This window comes from Diachasmimorpha longicaudata, chromosome 16 (assembly GCF_034640455.1).
Source record: "Diachasmimorpha longicaudata isolate KC_UGA_2023 chromosome 16, iyDiaLong2, whole genome shotgun sequence".
Classification (NCBI taxonomy): Eukaryota; Metazoa; Arthropoda; class Insecta; order Hymenoptera; family Braconidae; genus Diachasmimorpha; species Diachasmimorpha longicaudata.
Genome location: NC_087240.1, coordinates 2,916,379 through 2,938,104, shown reverse-complemented (window position 1 = coordinate 2,938,104; position 21,726 = coordinate 2,916,379). Strand labels below are relative to the sequence as shown.

General features: G+C 37.0%; 2 protein-coding genes across 3 annotated transcripts in view; one reads left to right on the top strand and one right to left on the bottom strand.

Moving 5' to 3' along the window:
* Window positions 1-21,726, bottom strand: part of LOC135169995 (organic cation transporter protein) — a 107,630-nt gene that overhangs the window by 73,165 nt on the left and 12,739 nt on the right. The gene's annotated exons all lie outside the window — the stretch shown is intronic.
* On the top strand, window positions 862-20,628 carry LOC135169876 (homeobox protein SIX1). 2 transcript variants are annotated; one of them, XM_064135263.1, is made up of 5 exons: window positions 862-2,080; window positions 3,006-3,267; window positions 3,341-3,575; window positions 18,172-18,628; window positions 19,336-20,628. In XM_064135263.1, the coding sequence occupies exons 1-5, from the start codon at window positions 1,799-1,801 to the stop codon at window positions 19,621-19,623; spliced, it is 1,524 nt and encodes a 507-aa protein (XP_063991333.1). In that variant the 5' UTR covers window positions 862-1,798; the 3' UTR covers window positions 19,624-20,628. The 2 variants fall into 2 exon arrangements, with proteins under 2 accessions (XP_063991333.1, XP_063991331.1); XM_064135261.1 differs by having other exon boundaries at window positions 2,985-3,267.

Here is a 21,726-nt window from a genome sequence, read left to right as displayed (position 1 = left end):
AGTTTCTAACAGGAAAATGAAGACCAAGAAGAAAATATTCGATATCGTCAGCAGAATTAGTAGAAAAAAAATGAGAACCACAATTTTTAATATTTCGGTTAAAAAAATAAAATAAATACGCGAAATTAAGGGTAAGGGTGAGATTAGACCGCAAGAGGGCCGAATGAAATGATGAAGGGATGAAAGTTAATTGTATCACAACAATTACCCTCCCAAGTCTAATTTTTCCACCAAAAATTGCCCTAAAAAGTGATTAATTCTCATTTCCTCTCACATTTCACCCCCTAAAGGGCTGATTTTTATCCAAATTTTATTTTCACGTACAATCGGATCACCCCAACGAAACCCTTCATCAGAAAATTCTGAAATGCTCTCCTAACAACGAGAAGAAAATCCAGCAAATAATAACGATCTCATAAAATCAATATTTCCCCGCAAAATAAAAAAATAAAAAAATCACAAGCCTCTCAAAACCCCGACCTAATTCACGCTAATCACCCCTAAATCATGATCGCTGCTCTCTCCCCGTTCCCCAATCAACTTCCGTTTAATCACAATTATTCATTCTATCGATAGCCAGCATCGCTCCCGATAAAAATGATAGTCCCGAGGAGTGCTGGAGGGCGGGTATCACCAGTCCTTTCCGAAGGGATGAAAAAAAAATATTCTCATTTATCGTAACAATCCCCATCCACCAATGAACAATCACCAGTATCACGATAAATCCCGCCCATCAACCAATCAGCCCCAACATTAATCCCTCACGAATAAGTGGTTACGCCCCGACCAATAGCTGCGCACAGACACAAATTGAGAAAGCCCTGGATTCTGTAGACCTGAAGAGAGACCAGTCGTCTCGGATGCGTGTGCTGAGTAACATCGTGAGCGTGTGATAAACGGATTACCATAGATTATATCCTGATAATAAGACACCCCATTCGCAAATCGAATGATTACAGTGATCAGTGAAATTAAAAAAATACTGGAAATAATCAGTGAATTCTGAATGTGAAGAGATCTCATGTATCGATGAAGCAAAACTAATAATATCCAAGTGTGTATGTGTGTGTGAGAGGGAGAAGGAAGAGGAATTGATATAAATACCGAATTCCACTCGAGAAAATTCTTCAAGAAAAAATATATTAATCCCTGGTGACTCAGGGAAGGAAACTAGTGGGGATTTTAAGTCTTTTATAATCGGATGAGACGACGGGTAATGGAAGACAATTAAGAAGTGAAAGATAACTTGAGTCTGGTGTATTAGCCAAGAGGGCTTAGTGAATAATTGGAGAAGTGAGGATAAAGTAATTCGATATATATCCGTGATTAGTGTTTCCAGAGTAAAAAAAAAGAAAAATAGTTTGCAAAAATCCAGAGTGAAGTAAAAGTCTAAAAATAATAATCAGCAAACGAGACTGTGCCACTGACCACCAGGATCCACCAATAATTCAACAGTTGATGATTTTTATCACCACTTTGATGTAGTTCATCCTCCCAATGATGCTGACTACTATTACGTGACAACTACTGACTCGTGAAGGCTCATCCAAGTGACAGTGAATGTGACGATTTAATTTTTTTGTGATAGATCGTCTGGTGATAACGATGATCTGCTGACTATCAAGTTGTCTGACAGTTGTTGAACCCTCACTACTTGTCAAACTGAAGGTACCACTGGACCTACCCTGAAGTGTCTAAAATACGTGATAACAAAGGGGTGTAAGTGATAATCGTGTTGTTAACAGTGGAGGGTGGTGGTAACGGTGTACCAGGGGTCGTAGTAGGCCCCGATGAGGTGATGATGGGCTATAGTGCCACAGGAGCCAGTGGCGCTATGGGTCCATCAGCGGGTGCTGATGTACTTGGCTCAACTGGTGATTACAGTCCACAAGGTACACCAAATTCATTAGGTGGTCATAATACTGGTCCTGTTGATGCTTCAGCATATACAGCAAGTGCTACTGGACCAACAACATACAGCCCACAAGACAGTCCAGCAAGTTCAGCTGGTGGTGGTAATAGTAATGGACAATTACCAAGTTTTGGATTCACTCAGGAGCAAGTTGCATGTGTCTGTGAGGTGAGTAATATCTGTTATCATTCCCATTTGCTTCATTCGATGGTCAGTGTGTGATAGATGTGATGTCATTGTCTTTCCCTAGAATGATGTTGAAGGGCAGGTTGAAACGCTGATGATTAATCAGTTGTCTAAGATCCAGGGAACTACCCATAAAGTCTAAATAATGACACGTCTGATTGTACCAAATTGGGGAGCAGACGTTGTCACCTCCTTGCTTGCATCACATAGGACTTGTCCAAATTTCAATCACCAGCTTCACCAACTTATTGACTGAATTAGAAAATCGAAATTCTCGATTATTTTTATGCAGATGTTTGGGAAAATGCTACGACATTTATTGGTCAGTTGAAGATATTGATGAGTTGGAAAATATTGCTGATGGACTTATAGTTCTTCACTTTCCACTTATTATTTATTCTTGAGTCCCAAATTATAACTATAACTGACTAAAAAATGACGTAAATCATCAACAATCATCTAAGTAGATGTAGATCCATGTGATGTGAGCGCTAGTTGTCTTGTATGACACATGTACTCAGAGATCTTGTTAATCTGTTATACAGTCGTTAAAATATGATCTAGAACTCTTTAAAGACCCTCGACAATTATTTAATGACAGTTATAAACGAATAATCCTTCAAGTAACGTCTACATAATCATCTTAACAATGAAAACAAAATTATTGTAAAATTGTGTGAAGTACGAAGGACAAAGGAATTTCTTCACAACTTGAAATTTATTTCTATCTCATTCTGAACTTGATATCTTAACACCACGATGATGATACCTGGAGTGTCTTCTAAGAGCTCAAGATGATAGATACAAGATAAACTAGATTAATAAGGAGAACCCGGGATGAGTTCTGCCGACTAACAGTGTGCCCCCCCTGTCTATCGTCTTCAAGGCGATGGTGTCGTCTGTCCAGGTACTCCAGCAGGCTGGTTCTGTTGAGCGTCTTGGACGATTTCTCTGGTCACTACCACAATGCGCTCGACTCCAACGTCACGAGAGTGTTCTAAAAGCTAAAGCAATTGTTGCATTTCATCGTTGCAACTTTAAACAACTGTACCAGATATTGGAGAGCAATACATTCAGCCCCCACAATCATCCAAAACTCCAGGCATTATGGTTGAAGGCACATTACATCGAGGCAGAGAGATTGCGTGGTAGAGCACTTGGTGCCGTCGGTCAGTAATCCCATTACTTAACGATTTCATCTGATTGAGGCTCGATAATGATGAATTGTCGGTGAATTTTCAGGTAAATATCGAGTAAGACGTAAATTTCCTCTACCTCGAACCATCTGGGATGGTGAGGAAACCTCTTACTGCTTCAAGGAGAAATCTCGCAGTGTTTTGAGAGAATGGTACACGTCAAATCCATATCCGTCGCCCCGGGAGAAGCGAGAGCTTGCTGAGAGCACAGGCCTGACAACAACCCAAGTCAGCAATTGGTTCAAGAACAGAAGACAACGGGACAGAGCTGCTGAGCAGAGGTAAGTTGTCATATTAATTTATTTAATACTTCATCAATGTTCATGATGGACTTGGACATCATGTCAACTAGTTGATACCAGGTACGATGAACCGGATGATTGGAACCGAGAGCATCACTAGAGTTTATTCGTATGTTATCCCGAAGGTCGTTGCCCCACATCCGAATTTAGAATATCTTCGAAAGCATGCGCACCATCGTACCATCAGACTTCAACAACGTAACGTCTCCCACGAAGCGCATCGTGCTCATGTTGAATAGTATACGATATTTGAGAGATTAAAAAAAAAATGTGTAATGAGATGATAATGTTGTTGGAAGTGTAGGGTTGATTCAAGAATGCTTGACATATGTGTGAACTTGTTGTCATTGATACTAGTCGCGTGAAGTTGCATTTCCGGGATGATCATTCATAGTTGGTGAACACTAACAACTGAGTGATGATTAATATACCCTGGACGTTGGGCGAGTTTTTGAAAAAAAATATATATATATTGTCAGGTATGGAGATAGGAAGTGGGAAGCACCACTGGTCCCTGAAACGCCACAGGGAATCATATCGAATTTCTCAAACCCATGGCTTCTGTGTATTCCCATGAATAAGTTGAATCTGTATGGCTTTTCCTTTAACCGAATATATTAATGCTCGATGATGGTGGGGGTTAGACGATACGGGTTAGTTAATCAGTTGTATGTTTATCAGGAGATAGCTTGTTGAAATCAAGTGAACAGATGAATTTAGAATTATTAGATTGGATTAGAATAATTCGAGATGTGATAATCAGGTGAGAAAAGTCTGGAATTTTAGTAGAATCGAAGGGCAATGAAATGTCTTTCATTCACACACTAAAATTACTATCAATATCGTAATTTTGTCATTAATGATTAGTGTCTATCATTAATTATCTATCTATCTCTATAATTTTTTATTTGGGGGAAAATGAAAAATTGAGGGAAATTTTTTTTTAATTTCTCTCTGGGTCAGTTTATTTTACTGGGCCTTCCTTCATTTTTTACTGTGACCCACAGTAATTTTTCAGTAAATCATTGTGATTGGTTAACGATGAGCGCCGAACGTAGCCGATTATCGCCGACGTTGGAGTTCGTCATGGGAATTGTTGCATAAGACTTTGAATTTTTACGAGATCGATATAGAATTTTTTGTGATAAGGAATTTTTACTATTCGGTAATTTTTCTCAGGTCAGCATTTTTTTTACCGAAATCACATTAAAAAAAAATTCTCATATTTTTCTCGTCGTGCAGATGTGGATGATTTTGTTGTTTGATAAGTGGAAGGTTTGAAAATCACATTGACAGACGAATTTTCCGTTAATTTTGGCTTAACAAAAAGTCATTAGCTGGCGCATCGTGTAATATCCGAGATAAAAGATCGTCGTATGCCACCAGGGGGGCGGCTGTTCTCAACTCCCATGGGGAGAATCCCGGGGGCGTATGTTACAATCGTAGGCGTTTTGTCGTGCAATATAAAACACATCGTTCCAACACCTCTTTCATATAGACAAAACAATGTAAAAAAAACACTGGTGCCATGAAAAAGGAACTAGTGAGAATAAATTCTAGTCAGCAGTTTCTGACTGATGTCATGTGGTCAGGATATCAAACTTCTCAGAATGAGATGCAGCTCCAAAGATCTTTTGTTTTGGTTTCAATTCGCTTATCGATGACTACAAACTTTGTTGATAGGTGAATATTCAGGGGAGGGGGTTATCAGTGATTATGTGATGGTGAGTCATACCATGAAATTGAGATTGAAGGGGTGAAGGAGTTTGTTCTTGGTATGAGGACATGGAGACTGAACGAGTAGAGATATTCGATTCGATTATCTTCGATTGGATCTCGAGTAGTGTGAGATCTGGGCGTTGAAGAAATTTATTAGTTTTTGACCTTTAAAAGATCTGAAAATTGTGGTCATTTTGCTTTTATCAGTCAAGAGGTCCAAGGGAGGGAGCCCTCGGAGGTCTCAAACTTCATTATCCGGATAGTCCTCAATTTATTTATTAAAATATTATAAATACAAATTAGCCTCAGCGATCGCGACTAGTGCAGGAGCGAGTGAGCTAAAATGGATCGAGGGGGCAAGATGAAACGATGGAATGGGACTAGTTGACATTGTTCAAGCGAAATAAAAACATTTTATTCACATTTTGTTCAGATGTAAATGAACTTCTGTTCATTTATTCGGTTTTGTCATTTGCAAAACGATTTCATTATAAAAGACGTTTGTTGGAGGGAAAAGTCGGTGAAAAATTATGTGAAAAATGATGTGCAATGGAATCTCTTTTATTCACATGTAAAAATTACTAATAAATTTAGTAATTAATCTGAATGATTTGTGCACAGCACTAGAAAATTTAAAGGTCTATCATTTTTTATTTGAGGGTAAATCCAAAATTGAAAGAAATTTTTAAAAAATTCCTATTTGGATCAGTCTATTTTATTGGGACTTCCTTCATTTTTTACTGTACCACACAACAATTTTTCGGTACTTCATTCTAATTGGCGATGAGCGCCGAATGTGGCAGATTATCACCGACGTTGGACTCAGTCATAAGAAATGTTGCAACACATTATTTCAATTTTTACAAGGCCAATAAAGAAAAGTTACTAGCCGATCTAGTAATTTTTCTCACATCAGCAGTTTCCGCCGAGATTGTACGGCACCCCAGTAATTTTTACCGAAATCTCACTATAAAAATTCTCATATATTTCTCTTCACACGTAGATACCACTCCCATACCACTATCCAAAACCTTGAACACCAAAATGTCCAGGAGACACTGAAGACCCCAAACTTTTTTCAAGACTACCCAGAGGCTAAAATCGAGGTTCTGACCGATTACGAAACCTTCGAAATCGACTCTCAGTCCTTAACAAACACCAAACGAGAGTATTGAGGTCAATCGAGGGGTGGAAATGTCAACCCGAGTGGATTATTCTACCCCGAAGAATCATTACCTTGTAAAATTTTTAAAAATCGTATTATTCTGTCTAAATTCTCCAAATTCCAAAAAAATTATTTTCACGTACTCAACAGAGTCATTACCCAGTGCTCGGGTTATTGGAGATAACCTCAAGTACATCCCCCTCCTCCCCCTCATTCTCCTCCGATGACACGAGTCATCAGGAGCACTTCATCGTTAGTACCGAGAACCAAAGGGGAAAAAAAAAATGTTGAGAGGGAGAGAATGGCGAGGGTGAATTGTGGCAGTAATGGCTCCACTCTTCGTGTGTCAACAAAACATTTACTTGGATATGGCGAGCCACCCCTCAAAAAAAAAAAAAAAAATTGTACCACCATATTGCCAGTGTGGGCGTGCACAAACATTGAATGCGTGAGGGATCCCCTTTGTTTTCCCTTTGTTCATTCCCTTTGTACGAGTAGGGACATCAGGAGCATTTTGATGCCCTCTTTATTTCCCAGATGGAATTCAAAATGGCGTGTGTCCTATCATCTTTGTCATTCGCCATTGAATGATGAGAAGCGTTGGAATTAAAATTGTTGGTCTGTGTGTAGGTTTTTTTTTTTTTAAACCTTCGGTGGATGAAAGGGCGAGGAATGTTTTTGGGGGGAAAGAATCAGGGGGGAGGGATGGGGGAAGAAAGAGCACTTACGCACTCCCACGAATTTCTACAGAGTGTCAATATTGGCGCAGCCATACCCCTCGAACCATCAGCTTTTCGTCTCACCCTTGTGCAACCCCCTCAATGCCCAGTAGTCGCCATTTTATTTTCTCAGTTTGACGGTTATTTTTTTGATGTTTATATTTTTTTTTTCTTTTTTTTTTATGGTAAAGTTTGGGGTAATCTCTTGGCAATCCGAGACGGCTGCCATTTTTGGTACAAGAAACGGTGAATTTCTAGGAATATGTCAGGATTATCTCGGATATATGTGACTTTCTGCTAACAGATCCAGTTTGATTGTCCTCGTACTGTTTTATTTCACTGTCTTTAGGTTTTATTTTCAATTCCGGAGACGATGAAAAATTTTGAAATAGAATTTCGGGGAAATTAAAATTGTGTGGTCTCTTTCTTGACAGACATGTTAAAATATCAATCAGAAATTTGACACTTAGGTTAATGAAACGGAGGATTTTTTTTATTTGTTAGTTGATTAATTTTTTAACGAGTGAAATAACTTGTTCAGGTTTTTTTGGATTTTTGGGGAATTCAGTCATTTTGTGACGAGAAATATTTCGAAGAAATTACGGAACTCGCTGTTCGATCAGCGAACGGAATTGACTGGGAAATTTTACGCGTTAGTATCGTCATTTTTGACAGTCGATTGTCAAAAATTGCGCAAATTTCAGGAAAAATTTTGTGGCATTTTTGAGGCGTCAGTATCGTCACTATTGACAGTCGATTCAGTCAAAAATTGCGGAAAATTTCAGGAAAAATTGTGTGGCAGTTTCGTGGCGTCAGTATCGTCATTATTGACAGTCAATTCAGCTAAAAATTGCGAAAATAACAGCAAAAATTTCGTGACAGTTCCGTAAAATTTCCGACAATCGTATTTCGCTTCAGAATTACGTCATTTTTCTTGAATATTTCTCTCCGCGTACGGTATCATCTTCAACGTCTGACAGACATCGCTCTACACTCGTTTCAAATTGACTGACGTGAGGGCACAATTCTCGGCTTGAAAAAGCCCAGTGCACTTGATTTTTTTTTTTTTTTAAATTCAACTTTGAATACGGTTTTTCGTTCAGTTGATCGTTGCACATGGGTACAGTGGGCATTCATTCAAGGAACTCCGGGCTTAATTGAATTAAACCAGATATCTCAACCATTCAATCTCTAAATTTCGGAAGAACGATGTTTACTAATTGAAATGAATTTCGAGATTGGCGAAAGAGATAATAATTTCAATGATAATTTGTAAATTAAAAGCATCAACTGAAATATTGAATTTTCTATTAAAAAATATATTTAAACACCGGAGGATTAATTGGACGAGACAATTTAAGCAGAATTGATGAAGGGTATTAATTGAACAGAACAAAAATTTCGAATGCAGATGCTGTTGATGGAGAGAAAAACCTAAAATAATTGGATAAATTAATTTCTACTGGGACTATTGTGCAATGAACAAGCGTCAGGGGCTATGCAACGTAATGTCTCATAGACAACGATTAAGACTCCTTTACGTCGAGGCTGTCTGGCACGTTTCTAAACAGTCTGGCGCGTCATACCGAGTTGAGGTCACGAGGAAATGGGGGGAAAAATGATGATTATTAACTCAGAAAAGTGAGGTCTCGGGTAAAATTGGCACGCGTCCACAAAAAAAAAAACCCCCCTTCATTCCCCCCTGTTTACGCTTATCTTGATCCCTTAATTAAGCAAGATGATACGTCGACCTCGGGGAAGGGGAGAGGGAGCGGTGATAAACATTTTTGGATATAATTTACGGTACAGTTTTGGAGAATGTTCATTAGATTTTAGTTTCGCTGTAATTTTTAGTGTTTTTTTTAGTGATAACTTCATTTGGATTTCAATACGGAAGAGTGGAGTAAACAATAGGGAATTGTAGAAACGAAATTATTATTATTGTTTTCGAGTGTCTCATAATTTTTACTGAAAAAATTTTATTGCGGGAAATTTCAGAATTTTTTTTTAATGGATATCAATCCAAATTTTTTCAAAATTATTTGCCGACTGTATGTGAAGTTTCAATTTTTTTTTCAACATTTTGGTGAAAGGGAAGGAGATTTTTGGCTACAGGAAAAAAATTTTAGGTGACTATTAGACCTCCAGGGGGTGAAATGAGGGAGGAAGGTTAGGTTTATCACAATAATTACGCTCTCAAGTCTAATTTTTCCAAGAAAATTTGATCTAAAAGTAATTGATTGTCATTTCCCCCACATTTCGCTCTCTAAAAATTTAATTTTTATCCAAAATTTCATTCCGTGTATCAACATTCACGACATTATTTATATTGAAATCCTGATGCTGCGTTATAAAAAAATTTGGATAAAATTTATGGTACAGTTTTGGGAAATGTTCACTATATTTTATTTTCACTGTAAATTTAGTATTTCTTTTCCCGATCACTTCATTAAAATTTCAATACATAATAGTAAATAAAAAAATAGGGAATTATGGAGAGCAAATTATTGTTATTTTCCGAGTGTCTCATAATTTTTACTAAAAAATTTTCCAGGAAAAATTTCATAATTAAAATTTTTCTTTAATGTTTCGTTATCAATCCAACTTTCCTCAAAATTATTTGCCGACTGTCTATGAAATTTTAATTTTTATCTCAACTGTCTGGTGAAAGTGAGTGAAATGTTTTTTTTTTTTATCAACATTCGCGAGGTTATTTTTATTGAAATCCTGATGCTGCCGTTGGTTCCTCAACGAGTGGCAGATCGTTGATGTATGCTTGCTCACGGGGTGTCGAGTTACAAACGTGCACGGTTGGGCTATATGCCTCGCGCTTCCACCCTGGGCTATACCACTGGATTTTATGGACATAAATATACGGAGGAATAAGACGAGACGCGTGCGCAAACGATACATGTGTGTAGTAAGCAAGTGTAAGAGCTTCTCGTTAATGTAATTTTAAAAACAAAAAAATTTTTTTTTTTTTCGTCGAATATTTCAATTTTTTAGGGCCAACTGACAGAGAAAAATTTTCTGAATGTTGGAAGACAAGTGGATGAGGTCCCCCATCTTCTTGACATCTATCATTCGTTCAATGATAAAAATAGTGATATTTGTTTATTTTTATCAAATTTTTTTCTCGCGATTCAATCAACAGATTAATTTTTTTTATTTCCGAATTGAAAGATTTTCTTGTGAAGGCTGAATCAAATGTTAGGATGGTACCTTGTGACCCTTAAGGGAACCTAAAATTCCGAATCAATTAAAATTAAGACTAAATTAAGACTCTGTGAAGTTTTGAATAATTCTTTGGAAAAAAGAATTTTTTAAATTGACAACAAGTCAAGAAAAAAAATTTTTATTCCCCAAAATGGAATGATAATTAACTCATTGAAGTGGCCAATTGCCTAAAAAATTTCATCGACCACCATGGAAAGACCTATTACAACTAGAAGAAGCCAGTGGACCCCACAGCGCCACAGGTTTGCAACTAATCCGGATTAAATGGAATTTCGAAACACCGAAAGCGTTTTAACACGATCGCCTTTAGCATTGCCCTTACGTACCATTTTATTTTTAAAGCGGTAAAAAATATGAGGGCCAGGGAAAATACTGGGGGTGGGGGGGACCAGTCGGGGAGAGTAGGCGATGGTCCGGTGGAAAAACTCGGTAAAAAAAAAAAAAGAGCGGCTGAGGGAGAAAAAAAAAATTTCAAGTTTGCAAACATCGAGAGAGTTTTCGAATGTGTACACGGTAGAATGACTCTTGGAGCATTATTTTAGGCCCGAGGAAAGATGTTGCATACCTACCTATCTACTTATAGAATCAGCTGCCACCCAGCAGCCCTCACCTGCCACCCGAACACACGATGATTTTTCTTTTGTCTGATATTGTCTGACATTATTCAGAAATTAATTATCGAAACGAATATTTTTCTCCTAATTTTTCCAATTAATTAAAATCCTTAATGGATAATTTTGTTATAAACTGTGGGATAATCTCGGATCACTAGACGGAGTGAAATTTTTTTTTTAAATTACGCGCCTGTTCCGTAAAAATTACAGAAATTTTTTTGGAAAATTGCGCGTCTGTTACAGGCGCCTAAAAATTACAGAATTTTTCAGGAAAAAATGTGTAACTGTTCCGTAATTTTTAATGAATACTGTTTTGACTGAGACATAACTGCTCGTCACAAACTGCTGACCTGAGAAAAATTACTATGTCGAATAGTAAAAATTCGTTATCGGCTTCATAAAAATTCAAAGTCTGATAGAACATTTCCCATGACGAAGTCCAACGCCCAGGTAGGAAAAAACGAATGGGCCAACCTTGGTACAAGCACGGCCGCCGAGCTGCCGTAGCTCGGCACCCGGGCTCCAGCCAAACTCGCGCCGAACTTGGCTAGACCCTGGGATGATAACACGGGGCCAGGCCTGGGACCGAACTTTGGCCAGACTTCGGTCGCCGTACTTTGGCCGCACTCTGGGCTTACCATTCGGCCCGAAATTGGCCCAGGCCTGTTGCCGAACTTTGGCCGCACTCTGGGCTTACCATTCGGCCCGAAATTGGCCCAGACCTATTGCCGAACTTTGGCCGCATTCTGGGCTGACCATTCGGCCCGAAATTGGCCCAGATTTACGACCAGAGCTGTGGCCAGGCTCCAACCGTTGCCTGTATTGGGTTCAGAATCACCAATAAATATATGAACGGTATATCTGATAAGCAGACATGTATTTATTACCTTCAACATTATACAGAAAACAGTTTTATTATGTGACAAAACTTATATTTAAATTTATTAAATCTATTGACAAAAAAACTCAGCCAATCAAAAACTTTTTTCCTCCTATCGACATAGTACATAGTAGTGGTTGATGTGTAACCTTCACTTCTTAAAATGGCTAACAATTCATCGATTGCTTCTGCTGTTGTAGCTCTTCTGAATTTCACTGCTCATTGATTAATTTTTTGCTCCATTCCCCGCGGTTCCAATTTGTCCAGAGTTTGTGTATTCTTGTCTCCAATGCTGTCAGTGAATACTTTGTTGAAATCATTGTCAATGTCATCTGAATCACCATCACAACCTGAGCCCCCAAGAATTGGTTCATCCCTGTCTCCAACGCTGCTATTGGATTCACTGATGCAATCATTAAGATGCTTATACGAGCCACAATCACCATCACCACCCGACCAACTATCACCACAAGCACTAGCATTATCATCGAGATGTCGAACATCGACATCTCCACTAATTTGATCCACAATAGATCCACTACGGATAGTTATTTCATTGGCTGTTGGCAAACTAACCTCTTCCTCATCGGCATTATTGCGTTCACTGTAATCCGGAGTTTTTTCTTTAGCGCCTTCTACGTTTACAGATTCTTTTTTCTTCAGTTGATGAAAATGTCTGTATTTTTTAACCCGTGAATATGAACTCTGAGACATATTACAATAGTAAAAGAGTAATATTAAAATAATAAATTGCCGCACACGACACTCATGTCTACTGCCACAATCAGACTACTCAACACGCCATCTTACGGGCTGTTGTCATAGAATGTGTGGTATACGGTGATATCCACGCATATTTTCCCCTGAAATAGTATGTTCAGAAGAAATAATGGTACCTTCGGAAGAAGGAGAATCAAAGGACGAAAAATTTAGTGAAGGAACATTCCCCATGAGAATTCAATTTTTGGAATGCTGTTCCATATGGGACCCAAGCCTGGCAAACCATGCCCCTTGTCTGCCTGGCCATGTCTCGGGGCAAGCTTGGTGACCCAAGCCTGGCAAGCCATGCTCTTTACCAGTCTGGCCATACCTCGGGTCAAGCGTGGTTGCCCAAGCCCGGCAAACCGTGCTCTTTGCCAGTCTGGCCATACCACGGGCCAAGCTTAGTGACCCAAGCCTGGCAAGCCATGCTCTTTGCCGGTCTGGCCATGCCTCGGGCCAAGCTTGGTGGCCCAGATCTGGCAAGCCAGTCTCGTGCCAGACCTGGCCCGTTTCGTGGACATTGGCATTTCCTACCTGGGGTCGGCAATAATCGGCTACGTTCGGCGCTCATCATTAACCAATCACAATGAGTTACCAAATAATTGACGTGTGGCCCACTAAAAAAATGCAGGCAATAAAATAAACTGACCCAGATATAAATTTTTAAAAAATTTCCCTCAATTTTTCATTTTCCCTCAAATAAAAAATTATAGACCTTGAAATTTTATATTGCTGTTTAGTAAATTTTACAAAGCTACAAATCATTAATTACAAAAATTCCGGTATTGATAGTCATTTTAGTGTGTGAATGAAAGACATTCCATCGCACTTCGATTCTAATAATAATTAATTACCGAATTTATCAGTAATTTTTACTTGTAAGTAAAGGACATTTCATTGCACCTCGATTCTAGTTGCCGGCAAATTTTTCAAAATTAATTTCGCAATTCACCACCTCATCCGTTAGAACTCCCCTAGATTCACCGATCGAGGGGATAATTTATACTGAAAATGATCACGGTCAAGTGTGAGATGACAAATTACTGTATATTAGGGAATAGATTTTAAAGTGGGAGGGTAGAGTGGTAACTAGAGACGCCCTTTAACGACGATCTAATAATACTGGGTCTCGCGTTTCTAACGTTCTCAACACGCGTGCCGTCGGCAATCGGATCTCTCTCCTCTCTCTCTCTCTCTCTCTCTCTCTCTCACCGTGTTACCCATAATACATTTAAACGTGGCCCATGTATACGTGGTAGACCCAAAAATAGATGCGAAATCCCAGTGTATGTTTTACGCCGAAGCGTTCGGGGTTATAACATAGCAATCACTATTTCTACATTTCTTTCATTTCTCGTTAAATTCCTGGCATTCCCATATAAAATTATCTACTACATGTACCGTAATTATTTACTTGAGTGGAATGAAGTTATTTTGTTTCACACTTGAACGAGATGTAAACCATCAATTAAAATTTCAAACACTTTTCCTAAAATTTTTTTTTAACGCTAGAAAATATTTATTTCCTCAAAAATCAAAATTTTCTAATTTTGCAGACTCACATGTATTTTTAATAAGCCATTAATAATTAATAATTTATAATTATGAGCCACCCGTTGCAGCCCCTATCTTCACAAACGTCAAATATCCTCGAAATTTTTTTTATAATTTTATTTATTATTTTAATCATGTACCCAAATACTTTGACCCCTAAAAATTATCTCTCAAAATAATTAATTAGCTCCATTAAAACACACCGTTGAGCATCCATCGATAAATTAAATCTCAACAACTTGATGATTATCACCGTGTGATTCCGCCGATCTCCTCCCCCCCCCTCCCTACCTCCCCCTTCCCATCATGTTTATCGTCATTCCGTTCAGTCATTCAAACTCACCGATAGCATCATCTACCCACCCACATAAAAAAGTCACGATTCACTCATAAAAATTCAATCACCACAAATTTGAAAATTTTCGTAACTCAAATAATAACCTGACTCCATCCACTCATAATCATTGAATAAATTCACCCCAAGAATGTAAAATAATATATCCACAATTTCCATTCCCTAAAAAAAATTCACATCTCGATCGTTAATTAATTAATTAACGAGATTGAGGAATATTTAAAATGACCGATTAAAATAATCGTAAAACCACCTTCAATTTTAATTTACGAAAAATGTCCTATACACAATTACAAATTTGGCATTCCTGGTGTATGTGGGTGACACCTGTGGGGGTATTTTAGCCCCGGGGGGTCACTTCATCGGGTGCGGACGAGGGAGGGATAAAAAAAAAAATTTTTTTTCAGCGGAAAAATTCTGAAGTGAAGGCGTCTCGTAAACTCAATTTAGCTGTATAGACCCTCCACGGTGCATGGAACACACGTTGAATATGTGAATGTTGCCTTCAGCCTCACCTAGTATCTTTTTTGCCAGCAGGGTTATCGTTAACCGCTTGTTTTACAAGTCGTTTCCAACTCAAGTCGTAGCCCGACACCTTCTGTATTATTTATCATTTTATTTAACCAGTTTTCTTTTGTTTTTGTTTCATATATAATGAAAATTTTTATTCAAAATCATTCTCTAGGGTGCGTAATTATTCCGTAATATTTACATGAAGAAAAAAGTCTGGGAAAAATTACTGCGGAGGGGGACTAGAATCGAGGTGCAATGGAATGTCTTTTATTCACGTGTAAAAATTACTAATAAATTTGGTAATTAATTATGTGTGGGTTCGTAAAATTTACTGAACAGTAATATAAAATTTCAAGGTCTGTAATTTTTTATTTGAGGGAAAATGAAAAATTGAGGGAAATTTGTTAAAAATTTCTGTTTGAGTCAGTTTATTTTATTGGGTCCACTAATTACTCGGTAACTCATTGTGATTGGTTAACGATGAGCTACGAATGTAGCCGATTATTGTCGACATTGGACTACGTCATTGGAAATTTTCCATGAGACTCTGAATTTTTATTATGGGACATAGTAATTTTTCTCATGTCAGCAGAGCACAGTAATTTTTACCGGAATCACACTTTAAAAATTCACATCAATTTCTCTAGGTTCACCTCTAGGTTCACATTAAGAGTAATTTTGGATATTTAAAAAAATTCGGTTCAAAAAAATCAAAAATAACTGATGATCAATCACTTAAACCTCCTCTCATTTCGTTTAGAATCGTCTTCAGCATAATGAAACGGTAAAATATCGGCTCTGCAGTAATTATCACCGAAAAAAATGCTTTTAACTGCCTCTCCAGAATACACTTTCAAAAAATCCTATTCCCTTCGTCGCATGGGACTTAAAAATAATAAAAAGTACATGGGAAAAGCCGCAGATAAAACAGTCAAGTGAAAAAGAAAAAAAAACGATTAAAGCCGTTTTGATTCTCTTTTTTTTCCCAATTTTTTGGTGCCACCCGTTGCATCCGGGGGGGCCCATATAATCCGAACGAGGTGTCCACCAGGTATGCCTTATCCCGAGTCAAGATCTACGTAGTAAATTTGTCGTGTAGCCTCTTGGGGCCACACTCAGCATCTTTTATTTTTCCCTTATTTTTCATTCATTTTAATTTTTTCGTCGTCAAGACGTCTTTTATTTCTTTGGCGTTTTTTTGATTAGAATTCTTGACGCATCTCGCGAGACATGTTTATCGCCCCCTCGTGATTATCCGATTTTGCCACCTTTTTCTCTCTCTCTCTTGCTAATAATTTTTTTTTTTATTTCAACTGAGGGAGAGTTTTTATCGACGAAATAACAAGTGGAGGCAATTTTTCGGGAGGGGTTTATTCTTTATTTCTACGACCCGGGTTTTATTAATCGTCCCCTGTATAAATTAAATTCCGTACATGGAATTCCTTGCGTGACGTTGGATTCACGCGTGTGATAAGAGAATAAGAGAATCTGTCGTGTTTTTAATTTACCAGATAGAAAACAACGCCCGCATTTTTTAAAATATTTTTTTTACATTAAATAATAATTATTTTTTTATTATATTCCAATGAAACGAAAAAAAAAAAAAAATGAGCCGTCATGGGACGCCTGGCAGATGTGAAACATCGTGTGTGTACAAGTAATATGCATAAAAGATAATATTATTACAGGAATTAAATATAGCCTAATGAAAAAATGAAGTATTACGAGATTCTTACAGTAAATGGTAACTTTATTTAATAAACATTTATTTACATGATATAAAAATTCGATATTAGTATCAAGTTGCCACAATTTAAATATTTTCATCTGTGGCTTCAATAATAGTTATATTCGATTTTTCCTCTGCCGGTATTACTGTGACGATTGGTCGATGATAACTAAAGTACGTTACAAAAGTATTGGATGAAACACCATCAAGATATCTCACAAATACAGCATCTATTGTTGTTCCATATTTGGTAGTAGATTCTTTTGGATCGTTATTGATTTGCCATTGAAATTCCTTTTGAAGAAATGTCATTAATGGCATTGATTCAGCTCTTGCAAAATTTACACTGAAATATGCAGCTAAAAATAATGGTAGTTTATGTTTATTCGCTTTAAGAATTATTGAACCTGTTTGACTATAAGGAAATAACCTTTCATGTAAAAATGAAATGAGATGATCCATTTTGTTATTAGGTGAAATGTATATTACAATCATAATTAATTCACTTCCGTCTTGTAGTTTAACATGTGAAGAACACACATTTCCAATAGATGCAATAGTTTAAAATAGTCTGGTACTATTCGATTAATAAAGTCTGACACAACATTGATAGTATGCCTTGTGTTTAACTGATCAGGGTGACGTCCAGTTTCAATAATAATATTTTGTGATCCTTGTGATGATTGTTGGGAACTGAAATATTTAAAACAATATGATATTGAAATACACAAAAAAAAAAAATTTAAGTGTGGCTTCAATATACTCATGAACTCAAATCTTAGTTAATTATTGCAATATATGACTAAAGATTTGCAAGTATAAATTTTATTAATAAATTTTTCTATATTAATTCCTTCATGAATAATAAAAGAATCCTTAATTGAAGATAATATTAATATAATTTATATAAATTATTAATATGATTAATATGAATATAATTAATTAAATATAAAAATATAATAATTACATTTATGGAGACTTGAAAAATACGATCTACTTACTGATGACTTGGTAGTATACCATAGTGTAGTTTCACTTTCTTTGCACAAGGTTGATCACTTTGATCTTCTGAGTTATCACTGTCACACATATTTTATTGTCAAAAATTAAAATGAAAAATTAAATAAAACGCAGGTTATGTGTACCGTAGTAAACAACAACGTCGAACTGAGTGAGAAGCCACGCCGTACACTCTACTACACAGAATATAGATAGGCATACCTTAGTATAGCCTGGCGAATGCTCGCCACGGCAAGTATCGCCAGGCCAACGATTCAGTTTAGGGGTGCGCCTATAGATGTTTCACATCAAAAAAATCATAATTTCAGTGGCCAACGGGAGGGAAAAGAACAGGGATCCAATCTCTGTGACTCTAGTAGCGAAAGTGGTGATGACACAAAACGACAATCTGTCACCCAACAGCCACCACCCCAGCCCTCATCATGTGCTGTACAACAACAACAAACCCAATCCCAACAAGGACGAATGGTTGATCATCAACAATCCCCGAGTATGTATCAGCTACCAGCACCAGTAACAGTGTCATCGCCCCACTCATATCATCAGAGTCATGGTCATACTCCAACACATCATATGCATCATGATACGAGTAGTGAGAGTGGTGATGACAAGAGAAATCTTCATCATCAGTTGCAGCATCATCTTCAAACTACTGGACACAGTGGTCACAGTTTGATACATCCAACTGCTACATTACCACCACCACCACCAAGTTGTGCACAACAGAAGAGTCAGCTGGATTACATGCAGTACTATACCCCACAGGTGAGTTAAAATTTTTGAGAGTAAAGGGGTGAGAAAATTTAATTTTCATGGGCTGGAATTTTGGGAGGAAAATGTGGTATTAAACCGCAGGATAATCGTGAGAATATCCTGGGATTGAGGCTGGGTTCGACGTCAACTAGAGGGTTGAAACTGGATCTCGAAGGAAATTTAAGTCGCGAGATGAAATTAATTTATCGATTGGAAAAAAACAATTATTTTTGCCGAATTCATTAACTTCAGAGAATTTATTTATATAAAATTGGTTTTCATCGGTCTGATTACTCCCGATGGGGATTGACTTAGGTTTATATTATGATAATCATATTACTCTAGGGGATGAGTATTTTGTACGTGACCTTGGATGATCTCCATTGATAATTATTTCATTTTTTCTAAAATTTTGATTTTCTTGAGGAAAAAATTTCGGTGAATTATTTAATGCTCATGATTATTGCAGGAGTTCATTCAACATTATAATTACCATAATTATGTTCTAGAAAAATATAGGTGAGAATTGACAGGGAATTACTCTATTTCAGAAATGAAGAATTGAAAAAATAAATATTTTCCTGAAGTTAATGGATATTTGTCGCAAAAGTATATGCGAATTTATCAAAAAATACCCAAAGATCCTCTGATTGTCCAGTAAACTTCAAACTAAAAAATTAATTCGTTAAAAAAATAAATAAATACAATTTATCCTACAGGATTACCTGATTGGCACCCCAACATCAGCCGACATTCAAAAATCCCTCCCCCACACAGCAACATCAATGCAAATGGGTGCAATAGCACCAACAATGGGCGGTCTCAGCCCAATGGGACCATCAACAATGCTACCAAATACAATGCAGAGTGTCAACAGTATGAATACAATGTCAATGAACGTTGGTATGGGTATGGGGCCATATCAAAGTATGGGCTCAATGGGAATGACAACACCACACGCTGGTTATCACAGTGGTTTAGTACTCGGTGATTATCACTCGTTGTGACCCTGGGTTCCAAGTACACCAGGTAAACGTAATCAGGAAAAGACTTAGTTGGCTTTGCGGTTAATTTTCAATACCAAAAAAAAAAAGAAATTTTAAATCAGATAAAAATTTAAAAATGACAATTACGTGATTAACATTTGATAGGGATATTCAGTATTTTTCATTCAATAAAATTATTCTAGACAACACAGCTTCCCAGGAATTTTCATGGGCTTCAACAAATGTAAATGTCAAAGGCCACTATTTTTAATGACTCATTCATCTTCATTTCTCCCACTGCTTGTCTTTTATTTACTGTAAATATGTAGATACTAGGAGTAAATCATCATTTTGTTGTTTAGATCGGAAGTGAAAAATGAAAAGACACGTTCCCATCCCCCCCATCCACCCCCCCAACCCCCTCTAGCTCAGCACAAGCGCCCGTGCATAGTGAAAAATGCATATATAAAGATTAATAATCGTAGTAATTATCAATTTAATCTGTAAATAGTTGAGTATACTCGTAAATCCGTTTAATTGTGATTATTACGGACGATGAGATTAAATCAGAAGATAAGGGGTCCGAGGGACGAAACAGGGTAGACCATATTACGATTGGCCAATCCATTTCATTGATGAAAAGTATTCAATAAAAAAAAAAAAAATACGCTAGAATTACAATTACTGCCTTTTTGTTTCGATTCACGCACAAAACACTTATTTCCTAACGTTAAAATTACACACAACATTCCGATGGGATATCCGATATATCGAGAGTCGAAACAAAGAGTTTTTATCTCCTTCAATGAAAAATATATAACAATAAATTGGAGTGTATTTTTTTTTTTCTCGACAATTTTTATTTTCATTTGTCGCACAAAAATCATTGACGAGCCAAATTTAACTGGTCTTTTAGATAAACTATTCTGTCTTTGCATAAACAATTGAGATGAATTATTTAATTGTAACGAAGGAGAGTGTTTTCACAATTTAAAAAACAACTAGCGGACAAAAAAAAAATAAAAACAGTTTAAGCACAAGTTTTAACAAACATTATTGCTGAATGATGATGTAATGATTGAGCTATATCGAATAAAGTTGATGTTATTACAAATAACTGGATTATTCAATGATCCTTCCCCCCCCCCCCTACCTCCCCCCATCCACCGAAAATATCAAATCATCTGAGTTAAATGGGATTTTTCAGTTGCTGAAGGCCAGAAAGACAGGTAATTATTTCAAGACTATCGCTCGAGACTCTTCAATCTGATAATGAGAAAAAAAAAAAAAAGACGAGCAAAAAGTGAGGATAACGATCTCCGAGGTTGTAAAGGATCCAGGATGAATAGGTAGGTATATGGGCTAGCCCTTAATGATACCAAAATTCGAAACGGTGCCCTCGGTACCTCATAAAAGTAGCTCCTTGCAGTGTCTGTCAGACAATTCAGTTCGATCGAACGGGCAGGGAGAGCAGGATAATAATAATAATGAAAAAAAAAAAAAAAGACGCATCTGGACACACGCTGCAGACACGGGTCCCCCCCTTTTGTGTCTACACCAATGCCGTGTGTCTTATCCATACGATCATTTTGAGGAATTCAACGAGGAGAAAATGTCTCTATGAGGATGAAAATATTGATGGGAAATTGTATCGAACGGAAGGTGGAGTTGACAATGGGTCTGCCCGGAACTGATGTTTTTCACTTTTCAGTGGAAAAATCTGTGAGAGGGTAAATAATCTTTTTTTCTCCGAAAACAGGAAATAATCCTGGAGACGATGAACTCAACATCAGGTTTCAATCTTTAGGGGGTCATGGATTTATTTCGGTAGTTTAAATAAATTGAAATTTGAGTATAAATTTATGCTACACGAGGGAAAAATTGTTGAAAAATGAGGAAATCGTTACGAATTTTTTAAATGGATTTTCCAAAATTTTTATGGAATATTTTGGATTTTTTCCTGAGAGGGTATTGAATAAGTTCGTAATTGTTCCGTAATTTTTACTAAATATTGTTTTGATTGGCAGATTACAGAGCAGCTACTAATTTTTAATTTTTTTTTGTCACATAACTCATGTTTAAACAAAAATCACTGTACAGGTATCAATTAAAATTGTGGATAGA